The following is an 18,503-nucleotide window of genomic DNA, read 5'->3' on the forward strand; positions in this document are numbered from 1 at the left end:
TCACACCCAAAAAGAATACATCAGCAAGTTCCTAACATAACGTGTTTTAACATTTTTCGTCAGGAAATAAAAAATGTTTCTCCTTCTTACTACATCCAATTTCAGTTCAACATGGGTTCTCCTTTGGTCACAAGTTTGTTCCCTTCGAAATGCGTGTGTCACATGTTGCACACGGGTGTCACACACTTGGCGAAAGGGTTCCACACGAGTAACCAAACGGGTTGCGTCACGCGTTGCCCATGCGTGTAAGGGGAATGAACTTCTAGGCAGTAGTGTACATTGGGGGATTCCCTGTGAATTCTTATTCGACAATGATCGTAAGGATTGAGATCATTTTGTGGAACGGTCGAAACTGATAGCAAAAGTAGTTTATGTTTTAATTCACTATGTTCAAACGAACATAAAACATTTACTATGACAACATACTCCACTCATGGGTAATGCCTACCGCTGTTAACAGGCGAGCAGGTTTATTTACAAAATCATACATGTAGACACCCGACTGTCGTGTTATATTCCATTCCAAACACCGACACTCCATATTCTCTATGGTATTCTTTCTGTAACAAAAACGTACATTTTAATATTTTGGCACATAAAACCGTTACGAAATACTGCAATATCCTTGTAATATCGCGCTTGAACATTTTATAAATTACTGCGAAATTTACTTTTTGAAAATATAAAGATAACTTATCTGGACGCTAGGTCTTCTTGTGTAACCAAATCCATGTCCGGACTCCTGAATCACCTCTCTGTGGGATCACTCACTGAGAGAAAGCAACACCCTTCTCCGTGCTAAACAGCACTAAACGTGCTAAACGGTTTTACCTGCTATTCGGCAATACTGCAATAACAAGCGATCCAACACAGACAATCATTACACTAAAAGTCTGATTACCTTTATATGTATATTTTTAACAAACAAAGAAGACAACAGCTCGCCTGTGTGACGCGAAGGCCTCGAGTGGTGTTTCATACACCTTGCCCTCTCCTCTGTACCTTAAGCACGTGACGCCACCGCTTTCACGTGCAAAGCCTTCTTCAAATCACATTCGTTACCGTATTTACCCCATGATAAATACATTTATGTTCTAATTCACTATGTTCAAACGAACATAAAACATTTACTATGACAACATACTCCGCTCATGGGTAATGCCTACCGCTGCTCGAATTAAAAGAACGGGTCCATGCGGCAAATTTATTTCAACTTATTTGCAATCCAAACATTGATGACACACTCAACAGTTCAGAAATATTGTCTTTGATATAACCGTCTTTTGCCTTATCTGACGCCCAGCATCCGTGTCTCTTGAACAGTCTGTCTGTTACTCAGGCGTTAGCTGCAGCAGTCGCTCCACCTGACAGAAAACTGTGAAGACCCACCTTTTTGACATCTTCACCAATTAGTTTGAATTTCTCAATAAAGATTTCCCTCGCCCTGGTATATGATAAAGGTTTCGGACCTTTAAGTACATACTTTTGTACAGATTTACAGAAGGAAAGTTGATGAAAAATATATTCAGTGGAAGTTTCAGCAACATTTCGAGCAATCAGGTACCTGTTTAGCATATTTACTGGATACAGATCTGAGCCTTTTACAGCAATCAAAACATGACGCCCATCCCTATAAACGCCAGTTTTACTGTTCTCAACAAAAATACTCATGAAGCCATCCTTGAATTTAATGTTTGACCGTCTGATATTCACTACTTCAGAAAATCTGAAAAACCCAGCAAAAGATAAAAGTGACATTGTTAAAAACCTTAAATCAAGTAGAGGGGAGTTTTCCCAGATATAACAACCAATTTCTTTAACGTGTCACAAGTAACAGGTTGACTGGAGTAGTACAAGTTCTTAATGCCGCTTCTCTGATGTTCACAATCAAATCATGTTTACAAGGATCTGGCAGACATGCAAGCTTGTGCGCCAAACTAATACCGTAAATAGCTTCCATGACAGATGGAGCTTTCTTACCTCCCTAAACAAGTGACGTAAGATACAAAGCAACATGAAATGGATGAGCAGGCAAACATGTAATCTCCTTAAATTTTGAACTCCATTTTTTCCAACTATTATAAGATCTATCATACTTATAGACTGTCGCTGGGGCTTTAGACTTGAGAACTAAATCTGGCATATGTCCTGCTAGATCAATAAGGTCTGTATGAACTAAATTGTTCTTCAGCTTCCAGATACCGGTGGAGAACATGTCTGAAACAACAACATTGATCTCATGGAATAATCCTAATGCTAATGCGTAACCATCAAATTTGTCAAACAAGGATTTCTTGTTGCCGCCTGAAAATGCAATACTTCCATTTAATTGCAAACTATCAGCGATATAATGTTTGAACTTGTCATCATAAAAATGAGAAGCCCAGAACACAGCTAATTGCCACCTAGGCACTACTAAAGTTATGCTAGCTTCACTTTGTAGAGCATATCTAATTGTCACCTTTGTCACCAAATGCACAGGGGGGACAACCCAGTTGTTATCATATTGCCATGACTGTGTAAAAGCATCTACTGCTTCTGTGCCAGGGCACCAAGATCTGGAATTGAGCCTGCACAACTTAGCATTATAATGATTAGCAAATCTATCAACAGTATGTGGACCCCATTTCTGGTCTAGCAACATGAAGACAGCATCAGTAACAATCCAGTCATCAGCATCTTCAAATTTACTTAAAGCATCTGCTCTGTCGTTCTCTGAACGTGGAATCCTGCTAAACTTTATCCTGATGTTATACATCCTAACCACGGTGAACACGGACATAGCAAGTTCCTGTAAGGATGAATTGAAACTACCAAACGAAACAATTTGACAGCAAGCCTTGCTATCTGAGAACCACTTAACAGTTTGATTAGACAGAACCTCTCTGAAAACATTCAAAGATAATTCAACAGCTTTCAACTCCCGCCAAGTTGAACTCTTGCCCACTTGATTCTCATCCCATAAACACTGAAATACCCGGTCAGAATTCTGTATATAAGCAGCACAACCCTTGGAACTAGCATCTAGGAAAACGGTCAAAACTTGGACAAAAGTTTCATAAAATCTTCTGCTATTAAAAGTGTAAACATTATCTCTCCCGAATATAAGTTAAAAAAAACACAGGGGGTCAACTTGACTTTGCGTTCTATCCCAACTTGAAGCTCTTTGTATTACTGAATACATGCGTCTAGTCAAAATTCTGCAAACATCCCCAAAAACTGGTGAAAGAGAGATAATTTGTCTTGTTAAACTAGCTAGGTTACTGCTGTGAATTGCGGTAAACCTGCCAAGAATCCTGCACATGTGTTTCTCACATTCTCTAATCTCCTAGAATGAATAGATGTCACACCTGTGTCAAGATTCCAATTCAGCCAGAGCCATTCAAGGTGTCTTGTGGGTTTCAAAACTGACTTCTGATCGTTACACACAAGGCCTGCAAAGAAGATTTAACAAAACCAGATCGCTCCTTGCCTAAGGCTTCAGACGAAGCAAACCCAAATCCATCATCTAAGTAAACTACAACATCTACAGAATGTTTTCTCCAGTATCTAACTAATGGCCTAAAACACTTAGTAAATATATAAGGGACCGAGGTTAGACCAAAAGGTAAAACTGTGAAACAATAAAAACGCTGTACATCTTTAACTGACCAAGAAAACCCTAAAAACGTGTGTTGACTAGGGTGAATATCTATCTTAAGATCAAACTTGTACATGTATCCAAAAGGTCTCACGAAATCCAAAGCAACCTTGTAATCCTCAAAGACTATCTTTTCTTTCCAAACATATTTGTTTACTACTCTTAGGTCTAAAATCAACCTTTTCTAACCAGAGCTTTGAATGGAAACTCATAGGGGGTTCACAACCTGAGGTGAGTCTACGACTTCAACAATACAGTTGTTTAACATGAGATCCTGGATAGCCTCAGAGACAAAGTAGCTATTTTTTACAGCAGAAGCGTTGTTCTTACTACAAGACAAGGGAGGCGACTCCACAAAGGGGATGATGTAACCTTCTGTAATAGTTCTAATGATGAATTCTGGAGCTTCTATATCCTTCCAAAATGAGATGTGCCTCTTAAGATTTTCCTTAATGTTATGCTTACACGCTGACGTGTCTGTTCTGTCAAGATAACTAGGTACAGGTACAAAATCAGTACTAATACCTCTGGTTTCAGGTTTGACTTTGTCTATGGATGAAACATCAAGCTGTGACCTACTACTAGGCTGTTTTGATATTAAACGGGAGACCTGTGGCAAATCCATGTTAGTTTTTCTTTTAATACTTCTGCTTGAGGTCTAATCCCCTGAATAATCACTGCTTTTTGCAGGCCTCTGTAGGCTGAAGTCCTTGTGGTGGGTTTTACTTGACTGTGATGATCTCTGGGCGGCTGCAAGGGGACATGTGGCTCTCCAGTGCCCAAAGGCTCCACAATAGTAGCATTGTTGGTTTGGAAGTGGTGTTTTCCTGGTTTGAAAACGAAAGGGCTGATTCTGTTGAACCTGAGGGGCCTGTTTAGGTAATTCGCTGGTAGGATTGGGGAAAGTTGCAGAAGGATAAGGACTATAACCTCTACCACGAGAATTGAAAGAAGTAAGGCGCTTTCTACGCTGTGCCTTAATTTCTGCTCTCTCGAAGCGTCTCTCTTCATCCGAGTTTGAAGCTAACTCATCCCCTTCCAACTCCGAGACTACTGCCCAACCGGCTGGAGATCTGTCTACAAGTCTAATGTGCTTGTTTCTTTTACTGATGTTAAAGCTAATTTCTCTCAAGACATGCACACAATCGACTGTGTTATCCCGATTGAGAAATCGAATAGCAGAGTCAACCTGATCCAAAATACCAATGTTGAATTTATACTGTAACTGATTCCCTTTGAATCTAAACTGTGGAGAGTCAAAGTCTTTTCTAGCTCTCTTAATAACAGAGAACGACCTCTGCTCAGTTTCATCAATAATTTCACTTTTGAAAGTTTTCAACTTACATTCCATATATTGCTTAAAAAGTTGAAACGTTTCGTACCCTTCAACAGAATCCTGTGCTTTGTTAGGTTGACCAGGAATGTGTAGTTCTTCAACCGAGTCAAGATTTTCCTGCTGTGGTGAATCCATTCCGAACAAAGAAGACAACAGCTCGCCTGTGTGACGCGAAGGCCTCGAGTGGTGTTTCATACACCTTGCCCTCTCCTCTGCACCTTAAGCACATGACGCCACCGCTTTCACGTGCACATCCTTCTTCAAATCACATTCATTACCGTATTTACCCCTTAGTAAATACATGTATGTTTGCCAACACGGTGTGGCTGTAACTAGCTGTTGGTAGACCAGATCCCCAGATAAATATATTTAAGTCAATCATAAATAAAATACATCGGGCAGAATTTTTTAGTTTTATTGCAAGCCTCCTTTTTATGATCTAATCGTGAACTGTTTCAGCACGGATGGGACATGTGGACATGTGGACTGGTGATGTTGATTGTCGTCTGTCGGGCGATTGGACATGGTCCCAAGGCCGCTCTCATCATTATTGACGTTCAAGACTGTTTCTTGGAAAATGGGAGCCAGCCAGTCCCTGATGGGAAAGAAGTCATTCCAATTATCAACAGTATACGCAGTGCACATGAGAGCGCCTTTTCAATGGTTGTCTTATCTCAGGATTGGCACTGTTCAGACCATGTTTCATTTGCGTCCCAACACCCAGGTCACAAGCCTTATGACGTGGTCACGCTGCAGTATGACGCTGAAGGTACTTCCAAAATTACCAACTCCCTTATTATAAATGACTAATTTCACATCACAATAGATGAATTTCAGTAGTTCCCAGAGTATTTTCCCAATGTTGCAGGGCATCTGTGTACCAGTGCACACTCCTGCAGCCAAGTTCACCTCAACCTCACCCAGAGACTGTGGCCCGACCACTGCATCATGAACGTAACGTCCGGCCCGACATCATCAGGGATCGACAAAAGGCTTACAAGGAACCCATATGATGAGATCGTATGGAAGGGAAATGACTGTCAGGTATACCCATGATTACCATCATGGAAAATAAACCATCCTCAGTCACCCAGGAATGTATTTACATTATAAAAGTATTACCCTGTAAGAAAATCAGAACCATTTAACATGTTAAGACGAAGACTCTCACTTGCTCTACCCCGACTGTCCTCTCATTATCACATTGGTAGTTGCGGATAAAACTTCCATAAGAAATCATATCATGTCAATTCCAAAGAGACATTACATTACGACCCCATTATAATGAACATATTTCCACAATTACGTATTTTGTCCGACGTAATTCTCAGTCAAGGAACGTGTTCTCGAACAGTATTGTTCTTTGTCATTTGGATGCTGACAGTCAAAAATATCTTGAACTCTCAATGAGACAAGAAAAGAATAGATCTGGTGAAAATCCTCGTGATTGTGGCGACGTAAGGCCCAAAATGGGGTCTAATGTTGGTGATCCCCCTTGGTATAAGTTGTATGCCTCCACTCGACTTCTGTCGAGATGATGATCCCTTTTACATCGGCACAAACACATTAGGCATGCCTATATCTGGCGATCTGCTATCGTATTAGGAAAAACAAACTTTCCTTCCTCATGAAAAACATGTGCGATGCCGCTAGTCTCCAAACATTGAAACGACTCACTAATCCTTCTACGCGAACACACCTTGCGCAAAAGTTGAATGACAATAATGTTACGCCAAATCAAATAATGCAGATAACTGGTCCCAAAAACAACAATTCTGTGAACACAATTACTGCCATATTAATCCTGACCAGTACAAGCAAATATCCAACATTATTTCGCGAAACACTCCATCCCACACTGTGACATGCCAGCTTGTTGATGAAACTCCCGTCATGCTTCACTTCACTTCACTTTATTCTCCAGAGAACCACGCATGGTGGTATTAGAGTACATTTTACATGTCAATCATTATATACAAGCAGTCAAAATGGCGGCGAACTAAAACAAGATATTGTAGGTAAAAAGTTGTAGATATAATAAGCATGTCTATTATCTAAGTTTTGATATTACAGAGAAGATAACATTTATAAACTTTGCTAAGTTTCTTAAAACAGTGAAATCTGATGATGTAAACAACCGTCTATAAGATACCATATTTGAAAATTTGGTTAGTTTTGTTGAAATAAATCTATTTCTATTTTCATCAAAAGCAGGACAACGAAATATATAATGAAACTTGTCTGCAATTGTCGGAGAGTCACACAATTTACAAGTTCTAAATTCCCTTGGAGTATTATACCAACACCCTGTCTCAATAGGTAAACAATGATTGGATGTTCTAAATTTAATATTGGGTAGTAAATATATTTGGGCAATAAGATAAAGACATCAAGTGATGGTAGGGTCTTAATGTGTTTATAATATTGTCCCTTGGGACTTACTTCTAATGCATTCCTCCACACTTGGTAAAAGTGGTCTTTTAGTGTAGTTTCTACTTTATTAAGCAGCCATGTTCTGTTAAAATTACCTGGGAACATATAAACATTACTTAGCCAACATGAGATATTTTCAACAAACTTAAGCCAAGAATAAGAATGATTATTTAACACACTATCTAAAGACATGAAATTGTACAGTACGGAGGATAACTTGAGGTGAGACAGGGGAGTGTTGAGTTTATACCAATAACTAATAATTCTTTTAGAAATATGGATGCTGATAGGAAATCTTCCAGATTCACCATATAAGAAATAATTCGGTGTGGACATTCTGAGACCAGAGGCTAATTTTAAAAACTTTTGGTATGTATATTTTCCTGTATATATATTTTAACATGTTCCCAAAATTCAGAGCCATTTAACAAATCATTAAATCGAATGCTTTAAATAAGCAGTCAAGTGGTAAATCATTGTTTCTTGCGATTTTCAATAACAAAAACATACATTTCTTAGCTTGTGTGGCTAGAACACTTATACCAAATGTCAATTTTCTATTTTTGTGAAAGTTGAAACCTAGATATTTATAATTATCAACTATTTCAATTTCTTCTTTGCCATAATAAAATGATAGCTTATTTACTCTACACTTACCACTTCCAAAAATAACAATTTTAGTTTTATCACTATTTTCAGTTAGTTTCCATTTCTGACAATATACATGAAATAATCTAGGAACCTCTGCAGGGCTGGCGCTGAAGTAGCAAATAGCACTGTATCGTCTGTATATAACAGAACTAGTAGTTGTTGACAAACTAAATTCAAATCATGTTTGCTGGATATATCAACACCATTACAATCAAAATTTTTTAGCCAGGATTCTAAATCATTTATAAAGATAGAAAATAACGGAGAAAGGTTTTCTCCCTGTCGGACCCCCGAAAAACTTGGGAAAAACGCAGATTTTTCATGATTAAACTCGATGCAGGATTTTATATTGGAATACATATTTTGTACTAATGTAAAGAATTTTCCTTGAATACCATAAGTTAACATTTTTGACCAAAGACAAACTCTCCAAACGTTGTCAAAAGCTTAAGAAAAGTCAAAGATGCACAGTACAATTTCTGTTTGTTGTGTTTTAGGAATTCTATAACTGAATGAAGAACAAACATGTTATCGACTGTTGAGTAACCTTTACGAAAACCGGCTTGGCAAGGGGATATTAAAGAGTTAATGTTTAAAAATCTAAATAATCTACAGTTAAGTATACTTGTAAAAAGTTTTCCCAGACAGCTCAAAATTGTAATGGGTCTATACGAACTAGGATCACACGAGTCACCTTTACCTTTATAGATAGGTTTAATTACCCCAAATAACCACGAGTCGGGAACTTCACCTGTGTCAAGTACGACATTAAAAAGTTCCTCTAAAAATGGGAGAAATAAATCTATTGAGTCAATTATATATTCGTTTTCTACAAAGTCTTCACCTGTTATATTTCTTTTCAGTTGTGATACTGATTCACTAATTTCTTGTTGTGTTATGGCAACAATAAGAACTGAGCAATCTAGGGGTACATGTGTATTATTAATATCTTCAGGAACTATATCATCATACTCTTGTGCGTTTATATTCTTAAAGTATTCATATAGTTCATTAACACTAGGGGATGAGTGATTATGCGCAGGCTTACGTTTACGCAGTAACTTCTTCTGCCAATCTCTAATTTCAATGGCTAATTTACATTTATATCTTTTCATAAATTTGTTCATACATTTCTTATACTCCTTAGCTGCATGACTAAAGTAGATATGGTTTTCTTGATTCCTATGTCTTCGATATTTTCTCCTAGCTTTATGGTAGTGTCTACGTTTCAGAGTACATTTTTTTCCGAACCAAGGTTTGTTAACTTTATGTTTCTTATCATTGCCAGTATAATTATATGAGGGGGAAGAGCATATGCCAAATGTATTTATCGCTGCATTTGTAAGAATATCAGAGAAGATAAAAGTTGCATTATTTATTAATTCATTTGCCTTCGTAGTGTCATCAACCACTTTATCTAATAATGTGCTTACATCTTGTATCTGCATTACATCAATATTGTTCCTGTATTTGTTTGTTTTTGATGAGTCATATCTTTTGGGTTTTGTAGAAATTGTTACAGGTTTACTGGTAGATGATTTAGGTACATTACCATACATTCTGCTATTCATACTTGATAACGAAAAAGCTTTAGGATAATGTACATCTGAGTATAGGGGAGAAAAATCAACAATTTCAAAGCTCTTAAAATATGACAGGCACCTGTTGGAACATATGACATAGTCAACAGTACTTGTATCCTTACAGGTAACCTTTCCGGATTTTGCGTCTTTGTCCATTCTTCCATTGCAAATAAACATATTAAATTTATTACAGATATCAATCAATTTGTAACCGTAATTATCAATTTTGTTACTATCGTACGAGTATCGCTGACGTGGAAGTCCGAGTTCATCTAGAACAGATTCAGGATCAAAGTCATCTGACATTTCATATCTAATTCCTCTAACAAATGTTTATCTAAACATATTCACACAGTGTTCCAGTACGAGCATTAAAATCTCCTGTAAGGATGACAGTTTCAGTGTGAGAGTACATATATAATAGTGCTTGTTCTAACTGATCAAACATGTCTGTAGTGGCGTACTTAGAACCTTCAGGTGGAAGGTACACAATACCAATTAAAAGGTCATCTTTGCTATTGAAAGCTAACTTAGATAGTTTAAAACACAGTATGTAATCCGATTCAAAATCTAATAAAGTGACATATTTAGAGAAACAAGGTTTAACTGCAAGGCATATACCTCCCGAACGCCTGTCACCCAGGCCCGTGTTTCAAAAACAGTTTAAAGCCATCAATTTCAATATCATCGAGTGTATCTGTTTTGGTTTCTTGAAGAACAACAAAGTTAAAACTATTTACAAGGTCCAAAAACTGTGGATAATTAAGTTGTTTTCTCAGACCGCACACATTTATGTTGATAACACTAATTTGTCCGAGTTTATTAACAAATAATTCTGAATTGTCATTTTCCACTGAGCAACTTTCGCTGAGAGGGCCAGTTTGTGCACAAGCTGGACTAGACTCTCGATCATGTAAACCAAGTGAGCCACGTTCAAGTGCACGACTCGTCGATTTTATAGCAGTTGGGTCTTTACTGTCGAGTTCACCCTGGTTGTTTTTAAAAGGAATATGATGGCTAAAAACATTAGATGAAACATGTTCATAACATACCAGTTTATCCAGAGTTCTTGATGGTTCAAGTTTAGAGCAGCCCCTCTCGTAATGTCCAAATCGCCTGCAGACAACAGTCAGCGGTCTCAAAATTATAAATGTTTCTGGTGGTGTCAACATTACTGGTGGAAACATAACGATTAATCTCATTAAACCTCCAAGCCCGGTTCCAGTCAAAAGATGCCGGATTGTCAGTAAAAGTGATAGTGACACCGAATAAATCCATCTGCTCTGACTTCTCCTCCGCGAGACATTCTTCAAGTGAGAGAGCGGTTTGATTCGAAACCATATATATAAGTGAAGTTACACCAGGGATATAATCAGATCATACAGAATCGTTGTTGCTACTGCTACTTAAAGTTTTAATTATTCTTAAAAAATCTGTTCAAGTATTTTGTTTGAAATAATCTGAGGAACTTTTTTCTCAGCGAAAGAATATGACATAAAGGAGTTAAGAGGTTGTTTATTTTGGTTCACAGTAACTTCACACGGCTATGGAAAACGTGTATCACTATGCATGATCTCTACGTAAGATTTCGACAATTTGCTAGTGTTAATGTCAATGCATTTATTCCTTCAATGGAAACAAAAATGTGAAAACGATAAACAGAATTCATCGTTCATCACTCGTGTTTTTTAATATGGGAAATATCAACCTCGTCGGATGAATCTTCTATAAGTCCACTGAATCCTGAAATGATCATGCCAGATACATCACTCCTGTAGATGCGGGAATCAATGTTGTCATGAATATGACAGGTGCAGACAATCACATTACTACATGTCAATATGTGTCCTTCGTCGAGATAGTGTGCTCAATCTATGTGTATTCAAGGTGGATTCCTACTCTGCTTTCAACTCAAATGGAGGTCTGCGACACACACGGCTACATCGACTGCTACAGCGTAACAGCATCAGCGAGGTGTACATTGTGGGACTTGCCCTGGACTACTGTGTATACTACACATCAGTGGACGCCCACAACCTAGGTACGTGTGGGAACAAGGCAATATGTTATCAGTTTTAAACAATATAAATAATTCATGAATCAATAACTCAAGTTTCTCTTGTTATCCTCCACCGTCAGTATCGTTGCTGAATATCGGTGGGATGAGCTCAGTATTTGGTTACTTTTGAAATATGTTGCATGTCCTCATGACGATGAGTTTTATGTATGAAAATACGACAAACCAACCAGAATGCGCGTAAGGATTGAGGTATTTTGATAAAAATATTCCCAAGCCCTTAAATCAATTACAGCAAAATTGTGCTGCATGAATTGTTGTTATCAATCAATCTTTATTCATAAAGTAGTTGAGGCCACCGGCCCATTCTACCGTTACACCATTGCCTGAGAGAGTAACAGCATATATACATTGGTACAGTGATATACATTGTCCACATACATGATTGTCCTTTTTGCATTCATTTATACGTAAACGTTGCAAGATTTGTAAGTGTTTCTGGACTTTTTAAGACATTAGTAAGTTAAATTTATCTTATGTTGGATATAAGTAGTATTTTTTTAAATACAAACTCGTGCTATTGTCATAATCATAACACACAAATATACCAGTAACAATATTAAGGGAACCCTCAAGTTTACACAGAAATAATATGTAAATAAATGGCGTTCTGGAATTCAGTCTTCGTTGTAGGGTCGAGATCTGCTCCATGCAATAATGCAGGCACCACAACTTCTGGGCATAATATATATCAAACGCCGGAATGTATACCGTGATATCCTTCGCCATTCTTCTTGTAAGAGGGGCGGTCGGGTAGCCTACTTGTTTAAGCGTTCGCTCGTCACGCCGAAGACCCGGGTTCGATTTCCGACATGGGTACAATGTGTGAAGCCCATTTCTGGTGTGCCCCACCGTGATATTGCTGGAATATTGCTAAAAGCTGCGTAAAACCATACTCACTCGCAGTCACTCGTCTTGTAAGTTATGCCCAAGCTGTTGCATATTCTGTAAACGCTGAGGCCAGTTGAGAACCTTTCCGCCCACAACATACAAAGGTGTTCAATCAGTAGGGGCGGTCGGGTAACCTAGTGATTAAAGCAATCGCTCGTCACGCCGAAGACCCCGGTTCCACTCCCGACATGGGTACAATGTGTGAAGCCTATTTCTGGTGTCCCCCGCTGCGATATTGCTGGAATATTGCTAAAAGCGGCGTAAAACCAATTTCACTCACTCACAGTAACTGTCTGGTGATTTGGCTGGCAAGGACAATGTTGTGACACCTTGCTGCCTCAGACAGTCAAAAGCAACACGAGTTGTGAGGACGTGCGTTGTCATCCTTGGACGCAAAGTTATGACCAACACACTGGGCAAAAGGATTGACAACTGTAGATAATATTTGGTCCACCTAACGTTGACTTCGCATGATACCAGCTGAGGTCATTATGGTGCCATCTCCATATCTATCGTGCTCTTCGACTGCTGCTGCATAGTCTATCCATGCTGTCTCCACACACCTGTATAGCGTAAACATAACCTCGATTCGTCAGAAAACACGGTGTCGCTCCAATGCCGCTGTCGACAGCCTCTAAACTGATGTGCCCACTGTTGTCTCAGGCGCCTGGAGGCCTCAGTCAGAGCCATTCCTCTGGAAGTACGCATTTTCCAGATTGTTTCGAACTGAAAGTCGGGTTCCTGTGGCAGCCCTGAAATTGTCCCTCAGTTCTTGTGCAGAAATGAATCTGTTCCTCAGCGCAGTGGTGTGTACTTATCACTTCTTTCTGGGCCTGCCTCTACCCACCCTAATCTTAACCCCACCCTTTTTAGCCGATATGTTCCATCCGTAGGGATATTACACCTTTAGATTGACCAGTCCAGCAACTGCCTCCTGTGATTAGCCAGATTCAATCATGCCCACTTGCGCGCAATTTTGCATTTTCCTTTGTGCCGGATCAATGAACCACGTGGTTGTGAAGTTTATTAGCACCTGCCAGTAGCCACGTTGTATCACCGTGAAACGGCATGTTTTATAGGTGCAATATACAACGTTTGCTATCCACGTTCCGTTGTTGTGGCTGTGTCTTGTGCAACAAAGATGGCGATTTCATTCTAGTAGCTAAAATGGTAGGGGTTCCCTTAAATATTGTTCTTAGTACAAAGGAATGACATTTTGAAAAAGGCGTAGGTTACCAATTTAGAAGTAGAAAAGGGTGCTACACGCAAATCATGCTAGGATGATACACACTGTACAGTCTAAACACACTCAGATGATAAAAAACCTAGATGCATTATACATATTGCCAGATATAACCAAACCTGTGTAAAATAAAAAAAACTGACATATCTGGTGCCAGGCATTTACATTATTGTACACCAGTATTTATAACAGCCCGTTTATATGTGAATATACACAAAGGGTAGCGTCCACGTTCACCTCTAACTACATGATTTGAAGACAATGAATTAACACATAAGAAGTGTATACAAGCAAACATTTGTATCATTTCAATTTCTTTGTGAATATCCACTTCACATATTTCTGGACCATAAAGTAAAATAGGACTAATTTTGTATCATTTTTAAACAAAAAATAGATCATACCGGAACAGCTTAATCTTATAAAAGGATTTGAATACACAAAGAAGACTCTTCTTCGCTTGTACAGCATTCCCAAAGTGTTGAGACCATGATAACGATCTTAAGAAAACAACACCTACATTTTAATGAAATGGAACTGTTTTGAGTTGAGTGTCACGCAGGTACCATATTTCATGTTTAATAAGAAGTTTCGTTTATTTGAAGTTCACTAGTGACTTTCACAGACACATTCCGAAACGTTAATACATTTTGTAAGCGGTATACAAAATCAGCAAAACGCACTGCGTCATCTGCAAATGATAGTAAAAATAGTTGTTTTATATCCAGATGCATTTTATTCCGTGTTCACAGTTAGACTCAATTTCTTAAGCTAGCTCTTCCCTTTAGAAAACATAGTGACCGTAAACATGAAAGTTGGTAAATAAGCAAGAGTCATGTGGCTTTCTGGTTTGAAATCCTGCTGCACTTACCCTTCACTTTCCGAAACCAGAAGTGCATAGTACATTCTTATTACATCAGTTAGAGGCAACGGACGTCCTTTGATATGTTCCTGAGGACAGTTGCTTTTGGTTTCATTACTAGGCTAACTGAAAGCCTATGGCTGTGTGTTTTTGGCGCCATTGAGAAAATGGCAGTGGAGGGGCCACGGCCGTTTTGTAAACGTGTTTTGGTTTCATTATGTTCTCGTTGTACTATTAATTTTCAAGGCTACAAGACTTATACAGTCATTGATGCTGCAAGGGGCGTGGCAGTGAACTCGACAAAAACAGCCACTGCGAACCTTAAAACCAAAGGTAAGAACTACATCCGAAATGAATTAGCTTGTACTGTTTGTTGTCTCTATTTGTTATCAAAGCCGTTAGTAGTCTTCTCTACTCGAACGGTCCGATGGGATTCATTTGACGGAAAGAAACGTTTGAACAAACTCATGTTATCTTCAGGGCTCTACGAAATGGTTCATATAATACACCGTTGATGATTGGTTCACTCAAACACATTAACATCATATCTTAGTTCTCACTACCCTTACAGTAAGATCTGGTGACATCCCAGGTCATTGTACAACACCTTTTTGCGAACTTTGACCGACCAAAGAATGACCAACAAGAAGTCGACAAACAGAAAGCAGTTTTCTTGAGCTATATGGCATTAGTTTCAAACTGGCTGCTTCAATTCCAGACTACCCTTTGAAAAAACATTTCGACAAAATTCTCGATCCAAAATTTGAAAACTGAAGACACAAATATTCTTAGCATGTCTAGCAGGTGGCCGAAATTTAATGGCAGTACTTACCACGGGAAGGCTTTTCCGTTCAGTGGTGTGTGCCATTGAAGGAAAAGATAAAGGGTGATTTTGACTGTAGTTCAGAATTACACCGAAGTTAAATTCTGACAATATTTTCAAGAAGCATATGCGCTATCCCATGACGGAGTTATCTGCCTTCGTATTCCACACAATGTCACTTCCGGATTCGTTTGACGCTCGAGGTTTGTATCCCTACATTCGTTACATTCTATGTTGTGTATGTATATAGATTCGATGAGATTTTATGACGTAGTGGGACAGTCAGTTTTGGGTAACGGTTGAGAGAACCGATTATGCCTGTGTGTGTGCTATTATCAGTAGGATTCGTTGATTGCACTGCATCCTTATATATCTCGAAAAGGTGTACACATTGTTTTAATTGCTACACGTGTTGAACTTTTTTGAGGTTGCATGTTTAGAACAACATAGTCCGATTGTTACTTTCCTGATCTGGTAAACGACGCTCTGATTGGTCGGATGAATGGTCTTTCTCACGTGACCCGTTATGGGATATCCCCCGATCTATATTTCAGCAGTAGCCAGAACTAAGATCTTATTTTAATGAGATTGCAGGCGCACGTAACTAGTAATCTTTCACCAAAGCAGTAAACGTCAGAGATCTCTTCTGGATTTTCTTTCAAGTTGACCATACTCCCGCGGCAGTGTTAACTGACTTATAAAATGGTAAAAGAGACTTTTATAAAGTCAGTCAACACCTTTGGCGCGGGTAGACGCAGTGACAGTGACAGACCTGAAGTGCTGTTCAAAGTGGCGTTAAACCCTATTCCCTGGCTCACTCACCCGTTGATAAGCAGTGCAATTTCATCTAAGGAAAGGTATTTCAATGAAATCGGTCACATTTTATTGTAACCTGTAATTTCAAATATAGTCCAATGTCTCTTGATCTCTTTCAGGCATTCAAGTGATAAAATCATCCTCTCTGGCTGCCCTCTTGGGTGTGGGCGGGGCCTCTGCACAACCACAACCACAACCACACACTAAATATCTACTGCTTCTGCTAAGTATCATACATGTATATATACCGTAAAACGGCAACACCATCAATAGACGCCTTTAGTTTCTCCTTCAGATATTCCCAATTGTGGATCGATGCTCATGATGTCAATCACTGGACTGTCTGGTCCAGACTCGAATATTTACAGAACGCCGTCATAAAGCTGGAATGTTGCTGAGTGAGGCGTTAAACAACAAACAAACAAACAAACAATGAATGGATAAGAAAAGGAAGGACTACCTATAGGTGCAACATTTGTTTTAATGATTTTATTTCTTTTTTGGGGTACACAAACAGTAAGTTTACAGAATATAGTTCACAAGCAATTTTTTTTAATTTGAAGTTTACACGATATACTGCTTTTCCATTGGACGAGAGGTCGGTCACATGACCGCGAAATTGACGTTCATAAGTGTATGAACGGCACAATTTGATGTTCATACGTTTTTCACGAGACTGTGTGCTTGAAATGACGAAAACCCTGACGGACTTCATACACATTCATGGGGAAACCCCCTGGGAATTCCCTAGCACGAAAACAAACATAAGCGTTCTTTCTGATCTTTTAGAACCTTTAATCTTGGTCTCAGCGTTTCAGTATGCATTGAGAAAACTCAGAGAGCTTGACTGCATGATTGTTCACGAACATCCTCGCTACGGCCCATCCTAATGAGCAAACGAAGAAATGCACATCCAAACTATCGTAGTATCGGCTCGATCCGTGTCTAGGCTGACTGTGACCGTCTCCAGCAATCTATGAATTTGCCTTAGTGTCTGTTGGACGCATCTTTAATCACCTTTCAATGATCGGCCAGTTGATCAGTGATGACTAACACATGTAACCGCCACAGGTTCATTAACAACTTCGGAAATCTCTCCGGTCACGTTTATCGGTGTCTGCCATTTTGACGTCTTGTACTTGATGTAAATGTATTACGACGCGCTGTCATTGTGACTGACTTACTGAGGTAGTTCTTTACAGCCCTTTCTCATCTAATGAAAATATGATTTGAACACATGTGTTGTGTAAGATGTTTCTGAAGAGCAAGTGATGCATCCATACGCTCATGTCACCTGTCTTTTTGAGGAACTATTATATTCCGCGATTGTTGTATGGCTGTCAGTGTAAACATGAAGCCACACGAACTAAATAAAATTGTGTTTAGATCTTGGCCTACATCCTTTGAGGTAAGAAATTGTCATAATTTTTTTTATAAGAATTAACTTTCACTTTGCAAGCAAGCTCCGACGTTCATACAGTTTGGCCTTCACTCTATAAAGGTTTATACTCCAATGAACTCACACAAAGTGAAGGCCAATTCTTAAATACATACAAGTTACAAAGTATATCTATGGATAATAACAAACAAAATCTATTCCAGTGTCAGGATGCTAAGGCATCTTTGTGGGTTTAATCGAATAGGTGGTGACAGAGAGACCAAAATGTCATGAACTGTGTGTATTTATATTGTGAATATGATGTTTCTGTCGATGTAATATGAATCGGTTATTTCTTGTTTCATGTGTGGGGAATTTGGCATGGTGTCGGAAATGTTTGATTTGAATGTTTTTCTTAGTCACAGTTATAATATGATTTTATACATCATTTCGTTTTTGCTGATATCCTAATAAAATTGTCAATTTTGAAAATTCTAGTTTTTCTAGTTTTGTCTTTGATCTATTTTGTAGAGTTGTTCCAGACTTGTGCACTTAGGTTTGTTTTGTTTTTCGTTTACAAAAAATGCATAGAAATATGTCCCATTTTGTAAAGTAACTCGTTTGTTGGTACAATTCTATGAATAATACTGTATTGGAACCTTTTTTGTTTTGAGGACATTATATCTGTGGGGGGTACGATTAATCGTTTGCCAATCTTCTTCCGTCATAGTAAGGCCAGATCTAGTTACCATCTTTGATTGTATTTTTGG

The 18,503-nt window shown here is 38.6% G+C and overlaps 2 protein-coding genes and 2 pseudogenes across 4 annotated transcripts in view; 1 reads left to right on the forward strand and 3 right to left on the reverse strand.

The window, feature by feature from the left end:
* Nucleotides 1-18,150, forward strand: part of LOC139463327 (nicotinamidase-like) — a 72,476-nt gene extending 54,326 nt beyond the window's left edge. For 2 of the 3 annotated variants that reach the window (XM_071244578.1, XM_071244579.1), the window contains exons 2-6: nt 5,436-5,745; nt 5,824-6,020; nt 11,531-11,684; nt 14,963-15,049; nt 16,475-18,150. In XM_071244578.1, the coding sequence (XP_071100679.1) occupies nt 5,436-5,745; nt 5,824-6,020; nt 11,531-11,684; nt 14,963-15,049; nt 16,475-16,608 (882 nt within the window). In that variant the 3' untranslated portion in view covers nt 16,609-18,150. The remainder of the gene's footprint in view (nt 1-5,435; nt 5,746-5,823; nt 6,021-11,530; nt 11,685-14,962; nt 15,050-16,474) is intronic. The other variant, XM_071244580.1, reaches the window with a different exon arrangement.
* Nucleotides 1,332-4,265, reverse strand: LOC139463326 (integrase/recombinase xerD homolog; annotated as a pseudogene).
* On the reverse strand, nt 2,530-4,061 carry LOC139463721 (uncharacterized; the record flags this gene model as incomplete). The annotated part of the gene is given in 2 exon segments (XM_071244972.1): nt 2,530-2,558; nt 3,413-4,061. Coding segments are annotated over 2 exon segments (678 nt in total), but the record flags the coding sequence as incomplete, so codon positions are not given.
* Nucleotides 4,315-5,111, reverse strand: LOC139463329 (uncharacterized; annotated as a pseudogene).
* Nucleotides 18,151-18,503: the final 353 nt, after the last annotated feature.

The sequence above is a fragment of the Haliotis cracherodii genome, unplaced genomic scaffold, assembly GCF_022045235.1.
Source record: "Haliotis cracherodii isolate W230 unplaced genomic scaffold, xgHalCrac1.p SCAF_16, whole genome shotgun sequence".
NCBI classification, from domain to species: domain Eukaryota; kingdom Metazoa; phylum Mollusca; class Gastropoda; order Lepetellida; family Haliotidae; genus Haliotis; species Haliotis cracherodii.